At 34.0% G+C, this 21,107-nt stretch overlaps 1 protein-coding gene and 1 long non-coding RNA gene across 2 annotated transcripts; one reads left to right on the forward strand and one right to left on the reverse strand.

Moving 5' to 3' along the window:
• Positions 1 to 82: 82 nt before the first annotated feature.
• LOC141825488 (putative L-ascorbate peroxidase 6, chloroplastic/mitochondrial) lies at positions 83 to 7,717 on the reverse strand. The gene is made up of 11 exons (XM_074712871.1): positions 7,503 to 7,717; positions 7,284 to 7,409; positions 5,744 to 5,864; positions 5,574 to 5,674; positions 5,363 to 5,450; positions 2,479 to 2,546; positions 2,310 to 2,396; positions 880 to 954; positions 729 to 806; positions 553 to 657; positions 83 to 354 (listed from the first exon to the last, which is right to left on the reverse strand). The coding sequence occupies exons 1-11, from the start codon at positions 7,677 to 7,679 to the stop codon at positions 280 to 282; spliced, it is 1,101 nt and encodes a 366-aa protein (XP_074568972.1). The 5' UTR covers positions 7,680 to 7,717; the 3' UTR covers positions 83 to 279.
• An 11,430-nt stretch (positions 7,718 to 19,147) lies between these two features.
• Positions 19,148 to 20,015, forward strand: LOC141825390 (uncharacterized). Its single transcript, XR_012601505.1, has 2 exons — positions 19,148 to 19,402; positions 19,489 to 20,015. It is a non-coding gene; the product is annotated as an uncharacterized LOC141825390 (long non-coding RNA).
• The last annotated feature ends 1,092 nt before the right edge of the window (positions 20,016 to 21,107 follow it).

Genomic DNA, 21,107 nt, shown 5'->3' on the forward strand with positions numbered 1-21,107 from the left:
CTATCAAAAAAAGATTATCCTGACGCGCGCAGAGATTATTAAACACAGAGCAGCAGTAAATAAATTTTAAAAACGTGATGTGTATGAGCAATTGAATTCTCTTGAATTGAATCTCTCAGCAACTAAGACTCCAGTACATTTATCCCTCCCACTCATTTAAATTTTGTTATGCCAACGTTTCGGAAACTCATAATTCAGTTGGTGATCGAATGCAATTTATTTCTTCTAACAGTAATAGACGACTAAAAACGGTTTATGAATTTTGCAGCTAAGCACCTATTATTCACTAGGAGAATGCTCCGCTGCAGCAAAAAGCTCTGATGCTACATTTGAGTCATCATCTATTATGATCCCCTGAAATGAAAATTTATCCAATTACAAGTGCTATACATCTACAAAAACAAATATAATCATCTGTTACGATTGATCTTATTTTAAATTGATGGAGATAATGAAAATAACATAAATTATGGATTTAGGACACATGTAATATGACATTTTATAGTGACAAGTGCGTATTTAGATGAAAACCTTTATAGGACAAAATGTTACCTCTGGAGGGTCAAATTTGGCACCTAAGTTGCTCAGTTTTGCATGGGCTGCAGCATAATCTTTGAAAAAAACATCTTGGTCCTCTGCATATTTCTCGGCGTAGACCTGTGATTGTGTGTATAGTAAGGTTGGGTTGTTCTGGATCGTTTTAGAGAGGAAGTAACATCTTTGTTTACCTTAAACTGTGGGTCTTCAAATAGAACAGCATCTGTGGGTAGGACCAACAGATTTTCATTTTTCCGTTCTTTGATGTCCTATAAGGATTTTCCAAGCAAAACTCTGTTTAATATCTTATAGCTACTAAGAAGGAATAGAAAGTGAACTTACTTTGAAGTAACTATTGTCGAATTTTAACCACAGTACTGTCCATGATTGTCCACCAGGTGCACCAGGTCCAGCTTTCTATAAGTGCCACAATTGAAAAAAAAAAAAACATCACATTTACTATCTCTATGATCTCAACACGGAGATGCCACACCATGTATGGTAATGGAAAGAAAATGTTATGCTTTCAGTCACAAGATAGAACAGAAAGATCATGATACTTGTAGAAGAGAGCTAGAATGAAAAAGAAATGTTTATGCAAAAAAATGTGAAGACAATTGCAGAAAAGATGCACTATCGATGCACAAGTTGAGACAAGTACACTGTGCCTAAAAGATCCATAAATTTAAACAAAATTAAACCATTTTCAAATTTGTAAAATTAGTGTCTTGGCAACATTACTCACGGGCTGCATAAGGAAGTCCATTTGACACTTATATATCACATAGCAAGGCAAGAAATAAAGCTGGACTGTTTAGAAAAAAATTCTGAAAATTGTGCAATTAAATTTGGACAGTTGAGATCATCTTCTAACAACAACAATAACAACCAAGTTTTATTCTACTAGGTGGGGTCAGCTATATAAATCTCTTTATGTCATGGGGCTCTATCCCCTACTATATCATCATCTATATTTAAATAAATTTTATCTTATTTTATCGTTTCTAACCAAGTCTTTTTTGATCTTACTATATATCCTAGTTTAGAAAAGTACAAAAAAAAAGAGAGAACAGACAACAAATTCAGATTTTTTTTTCAAAAAAAGAGAAAAGATACCAAGAACAGTTACTATCACATAAATTAAACTCAGCAAAAAAAAATGAAAAAAGCATTATATCATTTTTATTTAAAAAAGAATGGGTCGATTAAACAAGAGCTTGAAGAAATTACAATGTATGTTTTCTTGCAAATTAACTACTTTTTCAAAAGAACAAGATAACCTACAAGCTTTACCTAGAGAGTCAGGCCTTTGGTAATAAAAACAGCATAACAAAGTGTACTTGACATTTTAAAATTTCCTCATATCATCTCAAATTTGCAAAAATAAGAGTTTCATAACACAAAGTTACATGATTTAGTAAACTTTTTTGACCAAGTTTGCAATTTTTGAGCTGCCTAGACAAAAATAGCCAATGAGTTGATATCAGGATGCTATGAAGACTAGCTTCAACGCTCAGTTGTTTTTTTTCTTTTTCTTGATTAGTTAAAAAAAAAGGCAAAAGGCAACAGGCAACTTGTTTATGCAAGATAATATATTTTTATTAGGTGTCATAAAGTGATTTGAATTGAGAAAATGTTCAAATTCTCAACATTTATTAGCCTTATATATAGTTTAATTTTAGCAGCTTGAGTTGGAAAAGAGAGAGTATTCAAGTCTAGAAATTTTAATTTTTTTATAGGGTTTAATGAGATAAAAAAGACAGATGACTTACTGTATACTTAGTTTCTGCTTTTCCCCAACCACTGCGTTCTGGTCTGGATCGACCAAGCGTATGTGCTCCGGACAAGGCAACAATCTCCTAAATCAAGCAAACAGAGGATTTTAGGCAAAGTTATATTAACTATGAAATCATATTTAGTTGAAAACATTTATGATAAAACCTTGTCATCCAGGCCCATTCTGTAGAATACACTCCGTAAATGATCAGCAGGTGAAGGAGGACCAGCATCTGACAAAAAAACATAGAAGTGGAATAGATAAGAAAACAAATATCCAACAAGGGCACAGAAGGATTGTAATAAAAAATTTCATAGACAAGGAGACATGTCAGTCTTATTTGAAAGCAACTATGGATAATGAAATATGTTGTTATCAATTTATGCATAGTGATTGTGCTAAAAGAAAGCTAATGATCTCACTCCAAGTGACCTCGGCTTAGAGGAGCCCACTCCTGGTTGGACCTACAACACTCTCAACTCTCCTCCCCTTTCAATGACAAAGCAATCAGCACCTTCTAGGAGCATTGGCCAATCGAACCTTCATGGGCAAGAGGCCCTTTGACCAACAACATCCACGACTAGTGGGCATCCACTAAGGAGACAGAACTCCCGGTGTAGAACGCATTAAATATGATGGACAACCTCACAATAAGTGTGATCTATTGAGTTGCACCAAATGCCATGGCTAAACAAGGATGAAGTGGTGTTTCTTCACGTGTTGTGCCATGAGACATGCTATGCTAGCCATCCAAAGAGGGAGCAATGAAGCCATACTACCAGACCCTATAAAAAGCAAGTAAAATGCCAGTGAAAAGTAATGTCTCTAATACACATAACTAAGACTCCTTACCTCCCTACATGGTTGACATTAGCTATAGAATGCCATCATTAGGCCCGCACCCATAATTGGTTTTGTGGGTAAAGATGGAGTTGGATCACATCCTCTCAAATGGCAATCCTTTCAATTGATTTGCTACTCAACTGAACTGCTTTCTCATCCAATCACTAAGACCAAACAAACCAAAACACTCCTCAAACTAAACCATTAGCATTGGTGCTAGGAGGGTCTCACTGAGTCACTACTAATATAGAACCTAGTGAAGCAGAGGATGAACAATGAACGTAGCATTTGCAAATCGTGAACAACCCTCAATGGCTAGGGCTTCAATAAAAACTGTGTCCTTCCCTCGTAGAACTGCCATCTTGAGTCATACTAACCAATCAACAAATGCACACAATCTTGCAAACAAGCTAAGAAACCAATTTATTCCCTACCTTAATGATGGCATTAGGGTTTGAAAGCAGAGGTTGAAAATATCTGAGCCAACTAGATGCATGAAGGAGACAGAGTAACCTTTGAACTCCACCCTTTTTTCTTTCTATCCGTTCATTGGGAAATCTCTCCCAGGATGAGGTTGAAAGGTCCTAGGATAAAATAACCATCATCGTCTAATTAATGGTTGACAAAAAATTGATATTGCTTTGCCATAGTGAAGGTGCAAGTTGGTGACGGACATGATTGTGAAGGTGCAAGCTGGAGGGGGATTTGGTTAGCATCTAAAGGAGGCAACAATGAGGGAATGATGCAACGATATTGCTTCAAGTGAGATCTATAATCATTCTGGACAAACTATGAGATAACCTATTCCCTTCATGCTATACTCTATTTTGAAGGCTAAAGTTGGTCTAGAGGCCAAGGGGCTCTTCTAGAATCAAAAAAATCATAACTTGGCGAGCACTTGAGATGCTTGAGAAGGAGATGGTCATTGACTGCAAGCTGATAAACCTCTCATCCTTGCAAAATTTCTCTGAGAAAGCAAGAGATAAAGTTACCAAAAATGGAAAAATAAGGAATTGAAAGGACACTTGACTAAACTTTATAAAAGCTAGGGCTAAGATCAACTCCAACTAACCATCCTTCATAGGCATAGACCAAATGCTTTAACACTGACAAGTTCTCACTCAACCTGATCAACACCTCAAGATCTTTGAAGGAGAGGATGGCCTTTGTGAGCATCAATGGTGTCAATCGACTACGACCCCCCACTCTCCTTCAAGTTGGGAGATATAGTAAAAGTCATTTCTCAAACCCATCATGAAGGTCGACAAGCAAAACTTAAAACCTCCTGGAATGAAAGAAATAAAAGTTTATAGGCTCTACAAATTCATATAAGGGTCAGACCACTAGTGGATACCCACTAAGGGGACACAAGAGGCTTCGCCTCTGAAAGGATTTCAGTTAGTCCCATGGGTGAACACTTCCATTACTTTGGAATCACTATGCTTCATACCTAAGAAATAATTGCAAAATAAGGAGGTTCGAGCAGTTGAAGATCTGAGAGATGAAGTTTGAGCATAGAACAAATGATCCAACACTAGCAAATGAAAAGGCCGCAACGTGGTCTCCCATTATTTATAGGAATAAGTTGTCTCTTATTTAATATGATCCGCCTTGTTGCATTAAATGCTCTTGTCAAAGGAGCGCAATGATGTATCCCTACCTGTACACCAAGGTATGGGTTTGGCCACAACTACCTCTAAAGAGGAAGCAGTGAGGCCATACCACCATTCACTATAAGCAGCCAAGCAACATCTCAAGCCAAAAGTAATGTCTCTAATACATGTCTAAGCTTTCTAAGCTCCCTAGTCGGTTTCATTCAACTGCTGAGTGCTATCACTAGTTACCTACCTACTATTGCTATAGGTCAAGTGCCAATCGAACCACATCACTTTAGTCTCAATCCTTTTGTCAAGTGTTTTGAACAACTTGAGTGGTAACTCAGAGGAGAAAATGCAATAGATTATCATAATCAAACTCAGAGGAGAGAGCATGAGGTAAAGTCAATAGCATAGGGAACTGCAACTAAAGTAATTCAAACCAGGGAGTGATAATTACTTTTGTGCATATGAACAAAAAATAAATCACATTTCAACACACACAAAGAAGATAATATTTCACTCAAAACCTGTCACGGTGAGTATTATATGCAAATATCAATTGAGAAATAAGTTGCTTGCTATCAGCAAGTTTGCATGGGTCTCTAACCAGGAAGTCTTCCTTCGTCAGGGCATTGTTCAGGTCCAGAGACATCAACCCTTCCATACTTCATAGGAATATGAGGACCACCAGACTCCTGAGAAAGAGTCAATCAATATTAGTTCCAATAGTTCTCCAGCAAAAAGTATGAAACACAAGTTGGTTGCAAAAGAATTATAAATTTTGAAGCAACTAAGTCAGAAAATAAAAAAAGGCCAACCTCAATAGCTGTAGCACTGGCTAATTGAAACAAATCTGCAAATGTAATGCCTAGATACTTTTCCTTGATAGGCTGAAGAAGCTTTAGAGCATTTACAAGGCCTGCAGTACCAAGTCAGTAACCATCATATTCAACAAAGATTTAAAATTTTTGTTTAATAACTTCAGTACCAGCATTGGCAGAATGCTTCAACTCTATTTCAAACCGCAAGCTACCATTAGCTCCCCCACATTTCGGCCACTCCTCAATGTTCTTGTCATATGTGCCAGCATCATGCCATCCTAGACGTACCTGTAGGCCATAAAATCATGGCATTATACCTTGATTCAGCATAATGCATCTACCATAATAAAGAACAATGCACCATTGATGCATGAGGTTCTAACCACAGCTAATATTAAAAACATTGCCACTAAAATTATTTTCAGTAACAAACCAGTGAAAAATGATTATTTACATAATGAAAAAATTTCTCATAAAATGTTGACACTATTATATCATTACTCATTAGTGACCATTTAGTGATGATACTATAAAATAGATTGTTATTAATGATAGAAAAGTGACTAATGTCACATTCAGTAATGAATCAAATTAAAACTATCATTAATAGTTTTAGCCACAGGAGGTAGACCAACGAATCTAGTAATAAAATTATTGTCATCAAAATTTCTAGTGACAAATTCTTAAATATCGGGGTCATTTTTTTTATTAATACACACTCTTCTTATAGTAATTTGTTGTTACATTTTCAGGCTAGCATATATTGTTACAATTTCAAATACATTTGCCTACAGAAACACACACTATATTACCTTACAAATTGTAAATTAACTGAAAAAGCAACTGTTTTAGTATTGTTAATGAAAAGTTTAATAATAAGAGAAATTGTTTGCACATCTATCATATTTCATAGCACCAACACTTCTTTCATATTTTCACAACATAAAACAACCATCAAAACAAATGGAGGTGAAAGGAGAAAATATGAATCTTTAATTACAACAAGATTAGATAAATTCTAAAGGGATCATTGATTACTGAAAGTTGTGCTTCTAAGAATCCAATACTCCATGCTGTGGTAACTGTCATTTCTGCCGGACTGCATTTTATAATGACAAAAGTTTGAACCAAAGACTATTCTTTGCTCCAGTTTATACTGATGGGCCATCATTCTCAAGGCACCAAAAGAACAGTTAGAGCTAGTAATCTTCAACATGACCTGATAATACAACCCAATTCAAATCAACTCAAAACACGATCAACCAAGATAACCTAAATACGACATGACACAATCCAATGATTCATATGAATTGACTTGGTAGCGGATATGAATTATTTAAAAAAATATCAATAACTTTGTCATATAACTTAACTATATTAACATGATACAACAAATTGCCACTCCTAACCTCTAAGACAGTCACGTAGAGCCTCTAGATATTCTATTGTCCATCTGACATATGGATTCCGTCTTGCCTTCGGAAGTCTCTGTTTGCTCAGTGAACTATCTCAAGAATCCACCTCCTGAACCAACCTCACTTTTGACTTCAGAAATTGCTACCTAATTCACAGGACTTAATGGGTACGATCATGTTTTAATTTTATATCCAGGTGTTTAGCACTTATCTTCAAAACACATCGCAAAAAAACTTGGAAACCAGATCTAACAAACAATACAGAGTATTACAATATAACGAACTAGAATACCAGAATAGGATGACAAAAAGTTGTCTTGAGAAGCTCCTTAATGTCCTCCCTAGCGGCCCTCAGTTGATCCGGATATGAAGCCGCGCAAACGACCGACGTACCCCGGTGCGAGTTGATCGCCGACCTCTGGAAAACATCAGGTCGACGGCACATAACTCGAAAAACAAAACACCGTTCCTATTCCTTGCCATCGGAGCTCAAAAAAGTAAGAGAGCATACCTGGAAGCGAAGTGAAGAAGGAGCAGAACGGAGAGAGGGAGAGGATCGGAAGGAGGGGAAGGAGCGGCGGAGGCGAGGGGAGGGAAGGTTGGAAGCCGCGGCGTAAGCCAGCGCCGCTCGATGGGAGTCGGCGGGGAAGAGGCCGGAGGAAGAGGGAGCACAGAGCTGCTTCGCCATCGCCGGGATCCCGATCCAAATAGATCGATCACGTATACTTATTATTTTTTAGTTTACCAGCCGCCGATGCCGCAGCTACTCTGGCGCTTCGGGTCGTGCTGAGAGGGTACACTAGTGTTGACCACAACCCGACGACTAGCAATCGGAGATCGCCACGCGTCATTCAACAAGGTCTGTGATTCCTCTGTGATGGGCGTTTCACACTACAGCCACTTCAGTTCCGTCCGGCGCAAGGAACTGAGGGTGTCCGTGACCCCACTACCTTGCTCCAGTTACAAGGCCGGTAAACGACGGGTGAAAATTGAGAAAAGTAGAAAAAGAAATTAAATAGAAGTTGATAAAAAATAATAAAATATATATTATCAGGAAAATGGTCTATTTCGCTCTTTCTTTATCCATCTTAACATACCTATTCAAAAATAAAAAATAAAAAAGGACACTTCTCACAGTTCACACAACAACAACATTTCTTAAATATCTTTAGACCAAAAGTATCATATTAGATAAAATCCTCAAATTTATTCTATATCATCATCTCCATTGCCTCTACCGATTTAGTATTACTTTTAAGCTAAAGACAATCAATTGCTTATGATTATCCTTAAATAAATTTGTCCAAAAAATAATTGTTAATTCCTAATATAATTCTCTTTTTCGGCATTACTTTGATACAAATCCATGTGTTATATCTTCTTATCCATCTTCACCATCTAGACACAATATTGCTAGAAGAATTTTGCATTTAATCTAGATATTCAGATCTTCGATCTGACTAGTATTTTTTATCCTAGGTAAGAGTTTTTCTCTCTAAACTCTTTTTACTCTTTATATGTTCAATAGAAAATGTGAGAGACTGTAGTCTACTATATAATTTTGACTACCATAAATCATCATTTTTAATAAATATGCACAAGCCTATATATATATATATATATTAGTGTAGCATAAAATAGGTAATTTTTATATGTGTATTATATATTTTAAATAATTTTCTTTTGAATTTACAACTTCATATCACCAATTAATTATTCAAATAATTTGCTCTAAATTAGAATATCTTTTCATGTGATCAACCATTAGCAAAGAGCTCAATCAATTTTATGTCTACTTTTAATCTTTTATGCCATTATCAAACTTCAAAGTAACTACACTCCATGTCAATTTTATCCCTAATTAAGGTTTTTATCCTTACCAAGAATTATTTATTTATTATATACCTTATTTCATTATTTTTAAAGATTGTTAGATAATTTAAGAATATTCAAAAAACATATACAAAAGTAAATTTTATTTCACCATTTAAAATGGATAATCAAATTTATTCTCAATCTTGACAAATTGATCAACAAAAACAATGACAAACTTCAGATCCACCTCGCACTTTACATTCTCCCCCTCTACAAGAGGATGAACACCAAGTGTTACATTCACTAGCATCATCAGGCCCGTTGCATCCAGTTCGTTGGCTATCACCCCATTGGGGATTGTCCGAACAACAATTAATGGCATCAGAGACATCTTCAATTTAAGATAAAAACAAAGTCAATTATAAACATGAGCAAGCCAATAAATAAATTCAATAATTAAAGATTTAAAATAAAATTGGTTTCAAATATATAAAAGAAAATGCTAACTTACTTGCAATGCACAAGGTAGTAAAAATAAGAAAGACACATAGAATTACAACTCGAGACATGGTGTACTACTAATTCTCTTTTACACTTTGTGTATATATTTTGTATTTAATTATAATGTAAGATGCATGTATATATAGGGAGAGGATAAAACTAAAAGAAAATATAAATAAAATAATCAATCATATAATTAGAAGCAAATTACTCATATGATTTTTAAAAATATATTTTATATCTACAATTTCAATTATGTATAGTCATATATAGAAATAAATTTATAATTCTCCAAATTAAATGCACATAAGTTTATACATTATGATTATATATTAATTTTTTATTAGGATTCGAGAGAAGGAAATTTATTTTACTTTAAATACTGAGAAGGAACTATTAATTATTTAAAGATTACTCATGAGTTAATATCAATAACATCCATACTTAGAATAGTTTGAGCAGAACTAGCCTTATTATTTTTCATCAACTGCTACTTTAATTTTGTTAAGTTACAATAAAAAAACTTAATTTATAATATTTCTTAAACATTTTCTTTTATTAGTGCAACTGTAGATAATATTTTATTAACTCTTAAATAAATTTGGTCATTAGGTATCAATAATAAATAATTCTCAAAAATTAAATTTTTAAGGTTTAACTTGAAAAGGAAATTATTTTGTAAGGCTAATTTTTTATTTAAAAAAGAAATAAATTTTTATCTCAATTGATTAGAGCCTAGTGCTAATGAAAATGACCTTCGGACACAGTGCAATGGTAAAAATACATAGAAATATTAAAATATTACAAGTCGAATCTCAGCTAGTGTAAGATTATCCTCTTTAATAGGAAAAACATGAAACACATATGAGCCGGGTCATGATTGAGTATTGAAATTGAGAAAAGCATAGGGCCGGACTATGATACTTGAATTGAGAAAAACATGGATCCCCTTGTGGGTCCTGGTCTAATTGTTGGTGTCCAACAACGTGAGTGCTATCTGAATTTATCCTAGGAATCGATGAAAAACTTCTATAGAGTTGAACCAATCATCCTTAAAATTAATTGATTCGAATAACTAAAAAAATAATAGTACAATGAAAAGATAAAAAATTAAAATACAATAGACATTTTATTTTTTTTCTTTCATTGAGTATTTCTTGTCAGCATGTGTGTGTATATAAATATAGAAATTATAGAATAATTTTAATTTTTATATGTTTGTCTCGGGAGCCAGTCAGTACTCAGGAATCAAACTTGGAGTACTTGAGTGCGCGCATGCAAATTGGGAATCGATATTTGAGAATCAGACTCAAGGTGCTCAAGCGAGTGCATGTTCCTCAATATTCAATGTGGGGTACTCAACAATTGAGCTCGGGCACTTGGCAACTGATTGCGATATCTGCACTCGGGAAGGTCATGACCTCAAGCACTTGGCATTTGGCAATCGGCTCGAGCACTTGGCATAAGTCGAAACCTTGGGTACTCTATAGTCGGGCATTCCAATCGCTTCGTCTTGATTGCAGACCCATTATTTGAATGTGCAACAAAAAACTTAAGTTAAACTTGATACCACATGCATAACTTCTAAATTTTATTTGATATCCCGCCCCTTAACACAATCAATCTAAGGCCTACTTAGCAATCTACCAAGACTATAATTTTTCCCTTTTTGGATATCTCTCGGAGACGGAGAAACCTATTTATATATATATATATATAAGTGTAGCATAAAATAGGTATTTTTTTTATAAGTGTATTATATATATTTTAAATAAATTTCTTTTGAGTTTACAACTTCAATTATTATCATCAATTAATTATTAAAATAATTACTCTAAAATTTATGCGTACAATTAGAATATCTTTTCATGTGATCAACCATTAGCAAAGAGGTCAATCAATTTTATGCCTACTTTTAATCTTTTATGCCATTATCAAACTTCAAAGTAACCACACTCCATGTCAATTTATTATATACCTTATTTCATTATTTCGGCATTATTTTTAAAGATTGTTAGATAATTTAAGAATATTAAAAAAACATATGCAAAAGTAAATTTTATTTCACCATTTAAAATGGATAATCAAATTTATTCTCAATCTTTGAGGGGGTAGTTTTTATCCTAGGTAAGAGTTTTTCTCTATAAACTCTTTTTGCTCTTTATTTGTACAATAGAAAATGTGAGAGACTGTAGTCTACTATATAATTTTGACTACCATAAATCATCATTTTTAATAAATATGCACAAGCCAAAATAAGTTTATTATATATATATATATATTAGTGTAGCATAAAATAGGTATTTTTTATATGTCTATTATATATTTTAAATAATTTTCTTTTGAATTTACAACTTCATATCACCAATTAATTATTCAAATAATTTGCTCTAAATTAGAATATCTTTTCATGTGATCAACCATTAGCAAAGAGCTCAATCAATTTTATGTCTACTTTTAATCTTTTATGCCATTATCAAACTTCAAAGTAACCACACACTCCATGTCAATTTTATCCCTAATTATTAAAATTTATGCATACAATTAGAATATCTTTTCATGTGATCAACCATTAGCAAAGAGCTCAATCAATTTTATGTCTACTTTTAATCTTTTATGCCATTATCAAACTTCAAAGTAACCACACTCCATGTCAATTTTATCCTTAATTAATTAAGGTTTTTATCCTTACCAAGAATTATTTATTTATTATATACCTTATTTCATTATTTTTAAAGATTGTTAGATAATTTAAGAATATTAAAAAAACATATGCAAAAGTAAATTTTATTTCACCATTTAAAATGGATAATCAAATTTATTCTCAATCTTGACAAATTGATCAACAAAAACAATGACAAACTTCAGATCCACCTCTCACTTTACATTCTCCCCCTCTACAAGAGGATGAACACCAAGTGTTACATTCACTAGCATCATCAGGCCCGTTGCACCCGGTTCGTTGGCTATCACCCCATTGGGGATTGTCCGAACAACAATCAATGGCATCAGAGACATCTTCAATTTAAGATAAAAACAAAGTCAATTATAAACATGAGCAAACCAATAAATAAATTCAATAATTAAAGATTTAAAATAAAATTGGTTTCAAATATATAAAAGAAAATGCTAACTTACTTGTAATGCACAAGGTAGTAAAAATAAGAAAGACACAGAGAATTACAACTCGAGACATGGTGTACTACTAATTCTCTTTTACACTTTGTGTATATATTTTGTATTTAATTATAATGTAAGATGCATGTATATATAGAGAGAGGATAAAACTAAAAGAAAATATAAATAAAATAATCAATCATATAATTAGAAGCAAATTACTCATATGATTTTTAAAAATATATTTTATATCTACAATTTCAATTATGTATAGTTATATATAGAAATAAATTTATAATTCTCCAAATTAAATGCACATAAGTTTATACATTATGATTATATATTAATTTTTTATTAGGATTCGAGAGAAGGAAATTTATTTTACTTTAATTACCGAGAAGGAACTATTAATTATTTAAAGATTACTCATGAGTTAATATCAATAACATCCATACTTAGAATAGTTTGAGCAGAACTAGCCTTATTATTTTTCAACTGCTATTTTAATTTTGTTAAGTTACAATAAAAAAACTTAATTTATAATATTTCTTAAACATTTTCTTTTATTAGTGCAACTATAGATAATATTTTATTAACTCTTAAATAAATTTGGTCATTAGGCATCAATAATAAATAATTCCCCAAAAATTAAAATTTTAAGGTTTAACTTGAAAAGGAAATTATTTTGTAAGGCTAATTTTTTATTTAAAAAAGAAATAGATTTTTATCTCAATTGATTAGCGCCTAGTGCCAATGAAAATGACCTTCGGACACAGTGTAATGATAAAAATACATAGAAATATTCAAAATATTACAGGTCGAATCTAAACTAGGCAAGATTATGCTCTTTAATAGGAAAAACATAAAACACATATGAGTCGGATCATGGTTGAGTATTTGAATTGAGAAAAGCATAGGACCAGACTATGATACTTGAATTGAGAAAAACATGGATCCCCTTGTAGGCCCTGGTCTAGCCATTGGTGTCCAACAACTGATGAACTAGGGTTTATGCATTTTTAATCGATTCAATTTTGGGTTTTTACATGAAAATAAATTACAAAATGAATCGATTTGATCTTAATTGTCATTTATTGCATAATTTGAGGTTTGATATAATTTTTTATGATTTAATGGTGAATTTTGGTATTAATTTGGTTTTAATTGATTTTAGGGCTTGAACCGGACCCAACTCGAGCTCAACCGCGGTCAAATCGAATCAAATTCGTCAAATCGATCAAGCCAACATGGAGGGCATGACTTAGATCGAGCCCGATCAAAATTTCTGATTTTTTTGGAAACCCTAGACTGCCCTAAAGCCAAGATCAATCCTGCACCGTTGAATCTGAAATCAAGGGCCCAGATCTGTTGATTAATAAGCAGTATAAAATCAAAAACCTTACCTGATGAACAGTGACCCGGCGGCTACTGTGCTTCGTCTCCGCGCGCTTCCTCCTCTGTTGAGGAGCGTAACTCCACAGCCGGTCCCGTCCATTTCTTTCACTTCAATCGTGCTTCTGGATCGTTGAGGAGGCTGGAACCGGTTCGTTGGGTATAATCAGCAGCTGGACGGAGCGCGTAGGGGAGGGTTTCTCCGGCGAGTTCAGTCCCTGTTTCACTGCGTCGCTGAGTGTTGCTGCATCGTCGGCTTCTACAACTCGAAGAGGGGTTCTCGGAAGAGTGGTGGAGCACGTAGAAGGCATCAACAACCTCATCAGCGCAAGAAGGGGAGCAACAATCCAGTTTTTGCAACCAAAACTTCTGTTCGAGACACTGTTCGATTTTCAGAGAGGGTTTCTCTGATTTTCTGAGCTGGGACGCGAGCAGACAAGTCCCAGCGATTGGTTCGAGCTTCTAAAAGGATTTCCGATGAGGAGGGTCTCCAATTCGGCTCTCGTTTGACACCGAGATGAGAAAACACGAAGGAAATGGGAAGAAATTGATGTTTCTGCGTTTCTGATTACTGAACTTCTGATTTCTGCATTTCCTAGCTTCTGTCAATCCCATTTTGAATTTGTGTTCTGACTAAACCTTGTCAATTCAATTTATCTAGTTAATGATTAGCTGGTGTTTGGATTTGAAATTGTTTAGGATTCAATTAGCTGTTTGTTTTACTGATTTTGGTAAGTTCTGATAGCCTTGCTTGTTGCTGCTTTGTGCCACCTTCAACTGTTCGTGCCAACCTTCTCACAGAATTAAGCCTTGTGCATTAGGTGGTTTGGTTAATGCTTAGTTGCTTGGTGTCGGATTTGTTAACTAGCTTAGCTTAGCTTCCATCTTCCCAGCTAAATTGAACTGTCTGCAACCCTGGTTTTCACTGTTCAGTATCAAAATCCCGTATCAGAATGAGTTTGTATCAGGTTTTGGGATTGATTAGGAAGTATTGGGTTTGTAGCTGCGTAGAATGTCAAGTTTAGTTTCTAAAACCTGCTTGTGCATTTACTTGTTGTCTTGCATGGCTTATTAATTCTCAAATGCTAATTTGATGCTTTTATAGAAATTGTGAGTTTCTCAGTCGGGTTAAATGAGTCCTAGCATTGAGTTTTGATTGCCATAGTTTCTTTGCACGCTTAGGAAACTGAATTGCTCATTTCATGATTAGTCTTATCCCATTAGATTCTAACTAGTATAGGTTTCATACTTTGATTTGAGTTGTGTTGCAATTATAGAGTAGTTGGTACTTTAATTCGGTAGTTTTAGTTCTAGGTTAGCAAACTTACAAATTGTTTCATTTACTGATTTTAAATTTACATTCCAAAACAAACCCCCATTTATATAGAAAACCCAAAAAGAACGACACAATAAGCTCAATTTAGGCAATTTTCTACTAGTCCTTGGAAAAACACGACTCGAGGCCCCTATACTTCGTTTATTTTGTATTCGTTGTGGGTTTTCGATAAATTCATAAATTCTAATTTGAAGCCCTATCGTGACACCTAGTTTAGGGCTTTTCAACAACGTGAGCACTATCCGGATTTATCCTAAGGATTGATGAAAAACTTCTATAGAATTGAACCAATCATCCTTAAAATTAATTGATTCGAAGAACTAAAAAAATATGATAGTACAATGAAAAGATAAAAAAAATACAAGAGACATTTTATTTTTTTTCTTTCATTGAGTACTTCTTGTCAACATGTGTATATAAACATATATAGAAATTATAGAATAATTTTAATTTTTATATGTTTGTCTCGGGAGTCAGTCAGTACTCAGGAATCGAACTTGGAGTGCTTGAGTGCGCGCATGTAAATTGGGAATCGATATTTGAGAATCAGGCTCAAGGTGCTCAAGCGAGTGCGGGGTACTCAACAATAGAGCTTGGGCACTTGGCAACCGATTGCGATATCTGCACTCGAGAAGGTTGTGACCTCAAGCACTTGGCAATCGGCTTGAGCACTTGTCAATCGACTCAAGCACTTGGCATAAGTCACAACCTTGGGTACTCTATAGTTGGGCTCGGTGTTAGGACCCATCCGAGCTAAAAAGGGATAAATAGTTCCGATCGCTTCGTCTTGATTGCGGACCCATTGTTTGAATGTGCAACAGAAAACTTAACTCAAACTTGATACCACATGCATAACTTCTAAATTTTACTTGGTATCCCGCCCCTTAAGACGATCAATCTAATTAATATTGAGAAAAACATGGGGGCAAACTATGATTAAGTACTTGAATTGAGAAAAGCATGAATCTCCTTTTGGGTCATGGTCTAGCCGTTGGTGTCCAACAATATGAGCGCTATCCGGATTTATTATGAGAACTGATGGAAAACTTTTATAGGGTCGAATCAATCACCCCTAAAATTAATTGATTCGAAGAACTAAAAAAAATAATAGTACAATGAAAAAATAAAAAAATACAAGAGACATTTTATTTTATTTTTCTTTAGTATTTCTTGTCAACATGTGTGTATATATAGACATAGATTAAAGATAAGAAATTGTAGAATAAATTTAATTTTTACATGCTTGACTCGGGAGTCGGTCGGTACTCAAGAATTGAACTTGGAGTTCTCGAGCGCGTGCATGTGCATGGGGATCCGTACTTGAGAATCACACTAATTGGGGTGCTCGAGCGAGTGCATGTGCCTCGAGATTCGATACTCAAGGAACCCACTTGGATTTGGATTGCTCGAGGCATGCGGGGTACTCAACTGTTGAGCTCAAGCACTTGACAACTAGTTGCGATCTCTGTCACTCGGGAAGGTCGTGACCTCAAGCACTTGGCAATCGGCTCTAGCACTTGGCACAAGTCGCGACCTTGGATATTCTATAGTCGAGCTCGGTGTTAGGACCCGTCCGAGCTAAAGAAGGGTGAATAGCTTCGATCGCTTCTTCTTGATTGTGGGCCCGTTGATTTTACTTGGTATCCTGCCTCTTAGGGCGACTAATCTAAGGTCTACTATTGTTGGTGCAATCAATCTCAGGTCAAGATTGACCAAGATGTCCAAGCTGGGTTTGACTCAAGTTGAATTTTAATGTTTGATTAATATATTGATTAGGTGTCAAGTAGGTCCAGGTTGACTGAATACTTAATAGTGGAAAGTCTAAATGGATCATGAAGAATTAGACACTTAGTATAAGATGAAAAGTCTAAATAGGTAATGGAAGATCAGAAAGTTGATTAAAATAAAAAATAAGGTTAAGAGATAAAAGCAATGGAAGAGATATTATATTTTTCTTTTCAATGTGTATTTCTTCTAACGTATATAATATGGATATATAGCGAAATAATAAAATATGTTTTAAAAACCATGAAAATAAGTCTCTCACATAATTAATCATATAATACAAGATAATAAAAATAAGAATGAAAAATTATCAATATTTATTATATACCTTATTTCATTATTTTAAAAAATTGTTAGATAATTTAAGAATATTAAAAAAGCATATGCAAAAGTAAATTTTATTTCACCATTTAAAATGGATAATCAAATTTATTCTCAATCTTGACAAATTGATCAACAAAAACAATGACAAACTTCAGATCCACCTCTCACTTTACATTCTCCCCCTCTACATGAGGATGAACACCAAGTGTTACATTCACTAGCATCATCAGCCCCGTTGCACCCGGTTCGTTGGCTATCACCCCATTGGGGATTGTCCGAACAACAATTAACGGCATCAGAAATATCTTCAATAAGATTAGAAAAAGAGAGTCAGTAAAGATGAACAACACAATAAATAAATTCAATAAAGATTTAAAATAAAATTAGTTTCGAATATATAAAAGATAATATTAACTTACTTGCAATGCATAAGGTAGCAAAAATAAGAAAGACACATAGAATTACAACTCTCGACATGGTGTACTACTAATTCTCTTTTACACTTTGTGTATATATTTTGTATTTAACTATAGTGTAAGATGTATATATATATATTGGTAAGAAAACGGAAGAGAGGAGATAAAACTAAAAGAAAATGTAATAAATAAAATAATCAATCATATAATTAGAAGCAAATTAATCATATAATTTTAAAAAATATATATTATATATCTACAATTTCAATTTGTATAGTCATATATAGAAATAAATTTATAGTTCTCCAAATTAAATACAGACAAGTTTATGCATTATAATTAGATATTAATTTTTTATTAGAATTCAAGAGAAGAAAATTTATTTTACTTTAAATAGAGAGAAGGAACTATTAATTATTTAAAGATTACTCATGAGTTAATATCAATAACATCCATAATAGATAGTTTGAATAAAACTAGACTTATTATTTTCCATCAACTGCCATTTTAATTTTGTTAAGTTACAATAAAAAGGCTTAGTTTAATTATAATATTTTTAAAACTCTTTCTTTTATTAGTGCAACTATAGATAATATTTTATTAATTCTTAAATAAATTTGGTCATCAAATATCAATAATAAATAATTCTAAAAAAATAAACTTTTAAGTTTAACTTGAAAAGAAAATTATTTTATAAGATATAATCCAGAATATTAACAAGGTAGCTAATTTATTAAAAAAAAGAAATAGATTTTTGTCTCAATTAATTAGAGACTAGTGCTAATGAAAATAACATATAAAAAATAATAAATAATAGTACAATAAAAATATAAAAATAATGTAAGAGATATTTTATTTTTTTTTCTTTCATGGTGTATTTCTCTTCAAACGTGTGTATATATAGTGTTCTAAATTAAAGATAAGAAATTATAGAAAAATTTTAATTTTTACATGCTCGACCGGGAGTCAATTTGTATTGGGAATCGAACTTGAACTTGAAGTGCTCGAGTGTCACATGTGACTTAGGAGTTGATACTTGAGAATTGGATTCGGGTGTTTGAGCGTGTGCACATGCCTCGGGAGTCGATACTCGAGAACCCACTTGGACTTGTGCTGCTCGAGGCATGTTGGATAGTTGGCATTTGAGCTCGAGCACTCGGTAATCTATTGCAATCTCCACCATTTGGGAAGGTTGCAACCTTGGGTACTTGGCAATCAGCTCGAACACTTAGTAGTAGGCTATGACCTTAAGAGTGTGTTTGGTTGGGGGTAATCTGAGATTACCTTGGTTATCCATCCAAAGTTATTAATAAAAACTTTATTTGGTTTAGGTAATCAATGATTTCCAGGTAATGTTTTATGCCTGACACCTCAGCATACGTCAGCATAAAAGGTATCCAACCCGGAATCAGAAAACCAAGTTCCGGGGTTAAGTAAATTTTCTTTACTTTATTACCCGCGAGACGTAAACCTCTTGCCCGTGCGAAACCTAGCGGCGAAACCTTCCCGACTCTCCTGCGCGAGCAAACCTAGCGGCAAAACCTTCCCGACTCTCCTGCACGAGCAAACCTAGCGGCGAAACCTTCGAAACCCGATTCTCCTGCGCGAGCAAAACCTAGCGGCGGCGGCGAGCGAAACTCTGCGAGGGAAACCCCAGCAAAATTCCTTGTCGGTGCAGGCACCCCCATCTACCTCGTTGCTGTTCTTAAATACCTTGCTGCCGAGGTTGGTGATCTCGTCTTCTTCTTTATCGGAAACTATTGCGGTTTCTTTCCTTGTTCCTTGATTTGATTTTTACAGATTTTGCTTAGGTTTTGGAGTTGGCTGGAAACGCTGCGAGGGATAACAAGAAGAACAGGATCGCCCCGAGGCATATACAACTTGCTGTCAAGAATGACGAAGAGTCGAGCAAACTTTTGGGAACTGTCACGATCGCTAGTGGCGGTGTTCTGCCAAACATCCATCAGACTTTACTGCCCAGTAAGGGAGGGAAGGGAAAAGGGGATATCGGTTCTCTGTCACAGGAATTTTAGTTCGAAACATTTTGTAGTTGGAGAAGCCGTGGTTTCCCATCCAAGCGAAAAGGGGATTTCGTACTTTGATATTACTCCGATGACTTGGTTACCCATCCAAACGAAATGATGAATCTGTGATCTGATTGCATATATTAGTTTTAGAATGTAATGGTCTCTGGTGTGCTTGATGTATTCTCATCCAAACGTTTGTTTTCATCATCTGTTCCTTTTCTTGCTGTTAGTTTTGTATTCTCTTCTATATTTGCCTTTTGTTTCCATTATCTGTTCTTTTTAATGGACATTAATAATAATGACTTTGTGCTTCTTTTGGAGTTCACTAATTTTTTACCTGACAGTGCTTGTTTTTCTTTTGCAATACTTGTACTGTATGATTGTCTCTTAAATCTCTTTCAATTGCTTTAAGAAATTCACCCAGATTGTGCTATATTTTAATTGATACTAATTTATTCTACTTCCTATAGTATATACTTGGTTATTTCGAAGGTACCAGTCCTTCAGATTTTAAGTTGATATATAACTCAGGGCATGCATGTATCGACCTTGCAAGAATATGACTGTCTTTTATCTGGCTATTTCGAACTAAATATAAATTTCTAATTGGCATTTTAAATTTTTAATCTATTTTTGATTTATTTAATTCGGTCGATTCGATTTTACTCAAATACTTATCCCTATTTGTTAGAGCCTCTTTTAAGATAATTTAAAATTTTAAAATTTATAATATATATTATATTATTAATATTATAATTAATAATTTAATTTTAAAAATAATTAAATATCAAATTAATTTAGTTGTAAAAAATGATTATAATTGAACTAGGGGTAATATAGTAAATGTTAAAGTAAGTAATGTATTAAAACCTTCAAATAAACAAGGTTTTGTCTCATTACCTAGGATTAAACCAAACAACATTAGGTTATGTTTTATTCCCTATAACCTTGGTTATGTGATGACTTGGTAATCACATAACCAAGGTAATCACGGATGACCCCAACCAAACACACCCTAAGTATTCTGTTGTCATGTTTGGGTCATTGGCAGTCGACCAAGACCTCAACCCACTCGAGCTTGAGCAAACTGCAACCTTGACCCACTAAGGCTTGGGCACTTAGTTGAACAACGTTGCACAATCTACTGCTATGTGTTAGTAGTAGACTGAAGTTACGGAGCAAACAGAAAGTTTGTGAGTCGATTTAGGAACTCGACTGATGATATATCAATTGATTAATAGTTGATAACAATCTATCATTGGGTTGACAGAGCAACACATTAATATTTAGATTTTGACTAGATCAATCGACTAATCGTGATGAACAATTGACTATTAGGTGATTTTCAATCACGATGGCAACCTTATAAAAGAGAATTTTATAGAGGATTTTCATAGTCAGTT

Source organism: Curcuma longa, chromosome 3 (assembly GCF_044706935.1).
Source record: "Curcuma longa cultivar G26 ecotype Majalengka, Jawa Barat chromosome 3, ITB_CL_G26_1.1, whole genome shotgun sequence".
NCBI classification, from domain to species: domain Eukaryota; kingdom Viridiplantae; phylum Streptophyta; class Magnoliopsida; order Zingiberales; family Zingiberaceae; genus Curcuma; species Curcuma longa.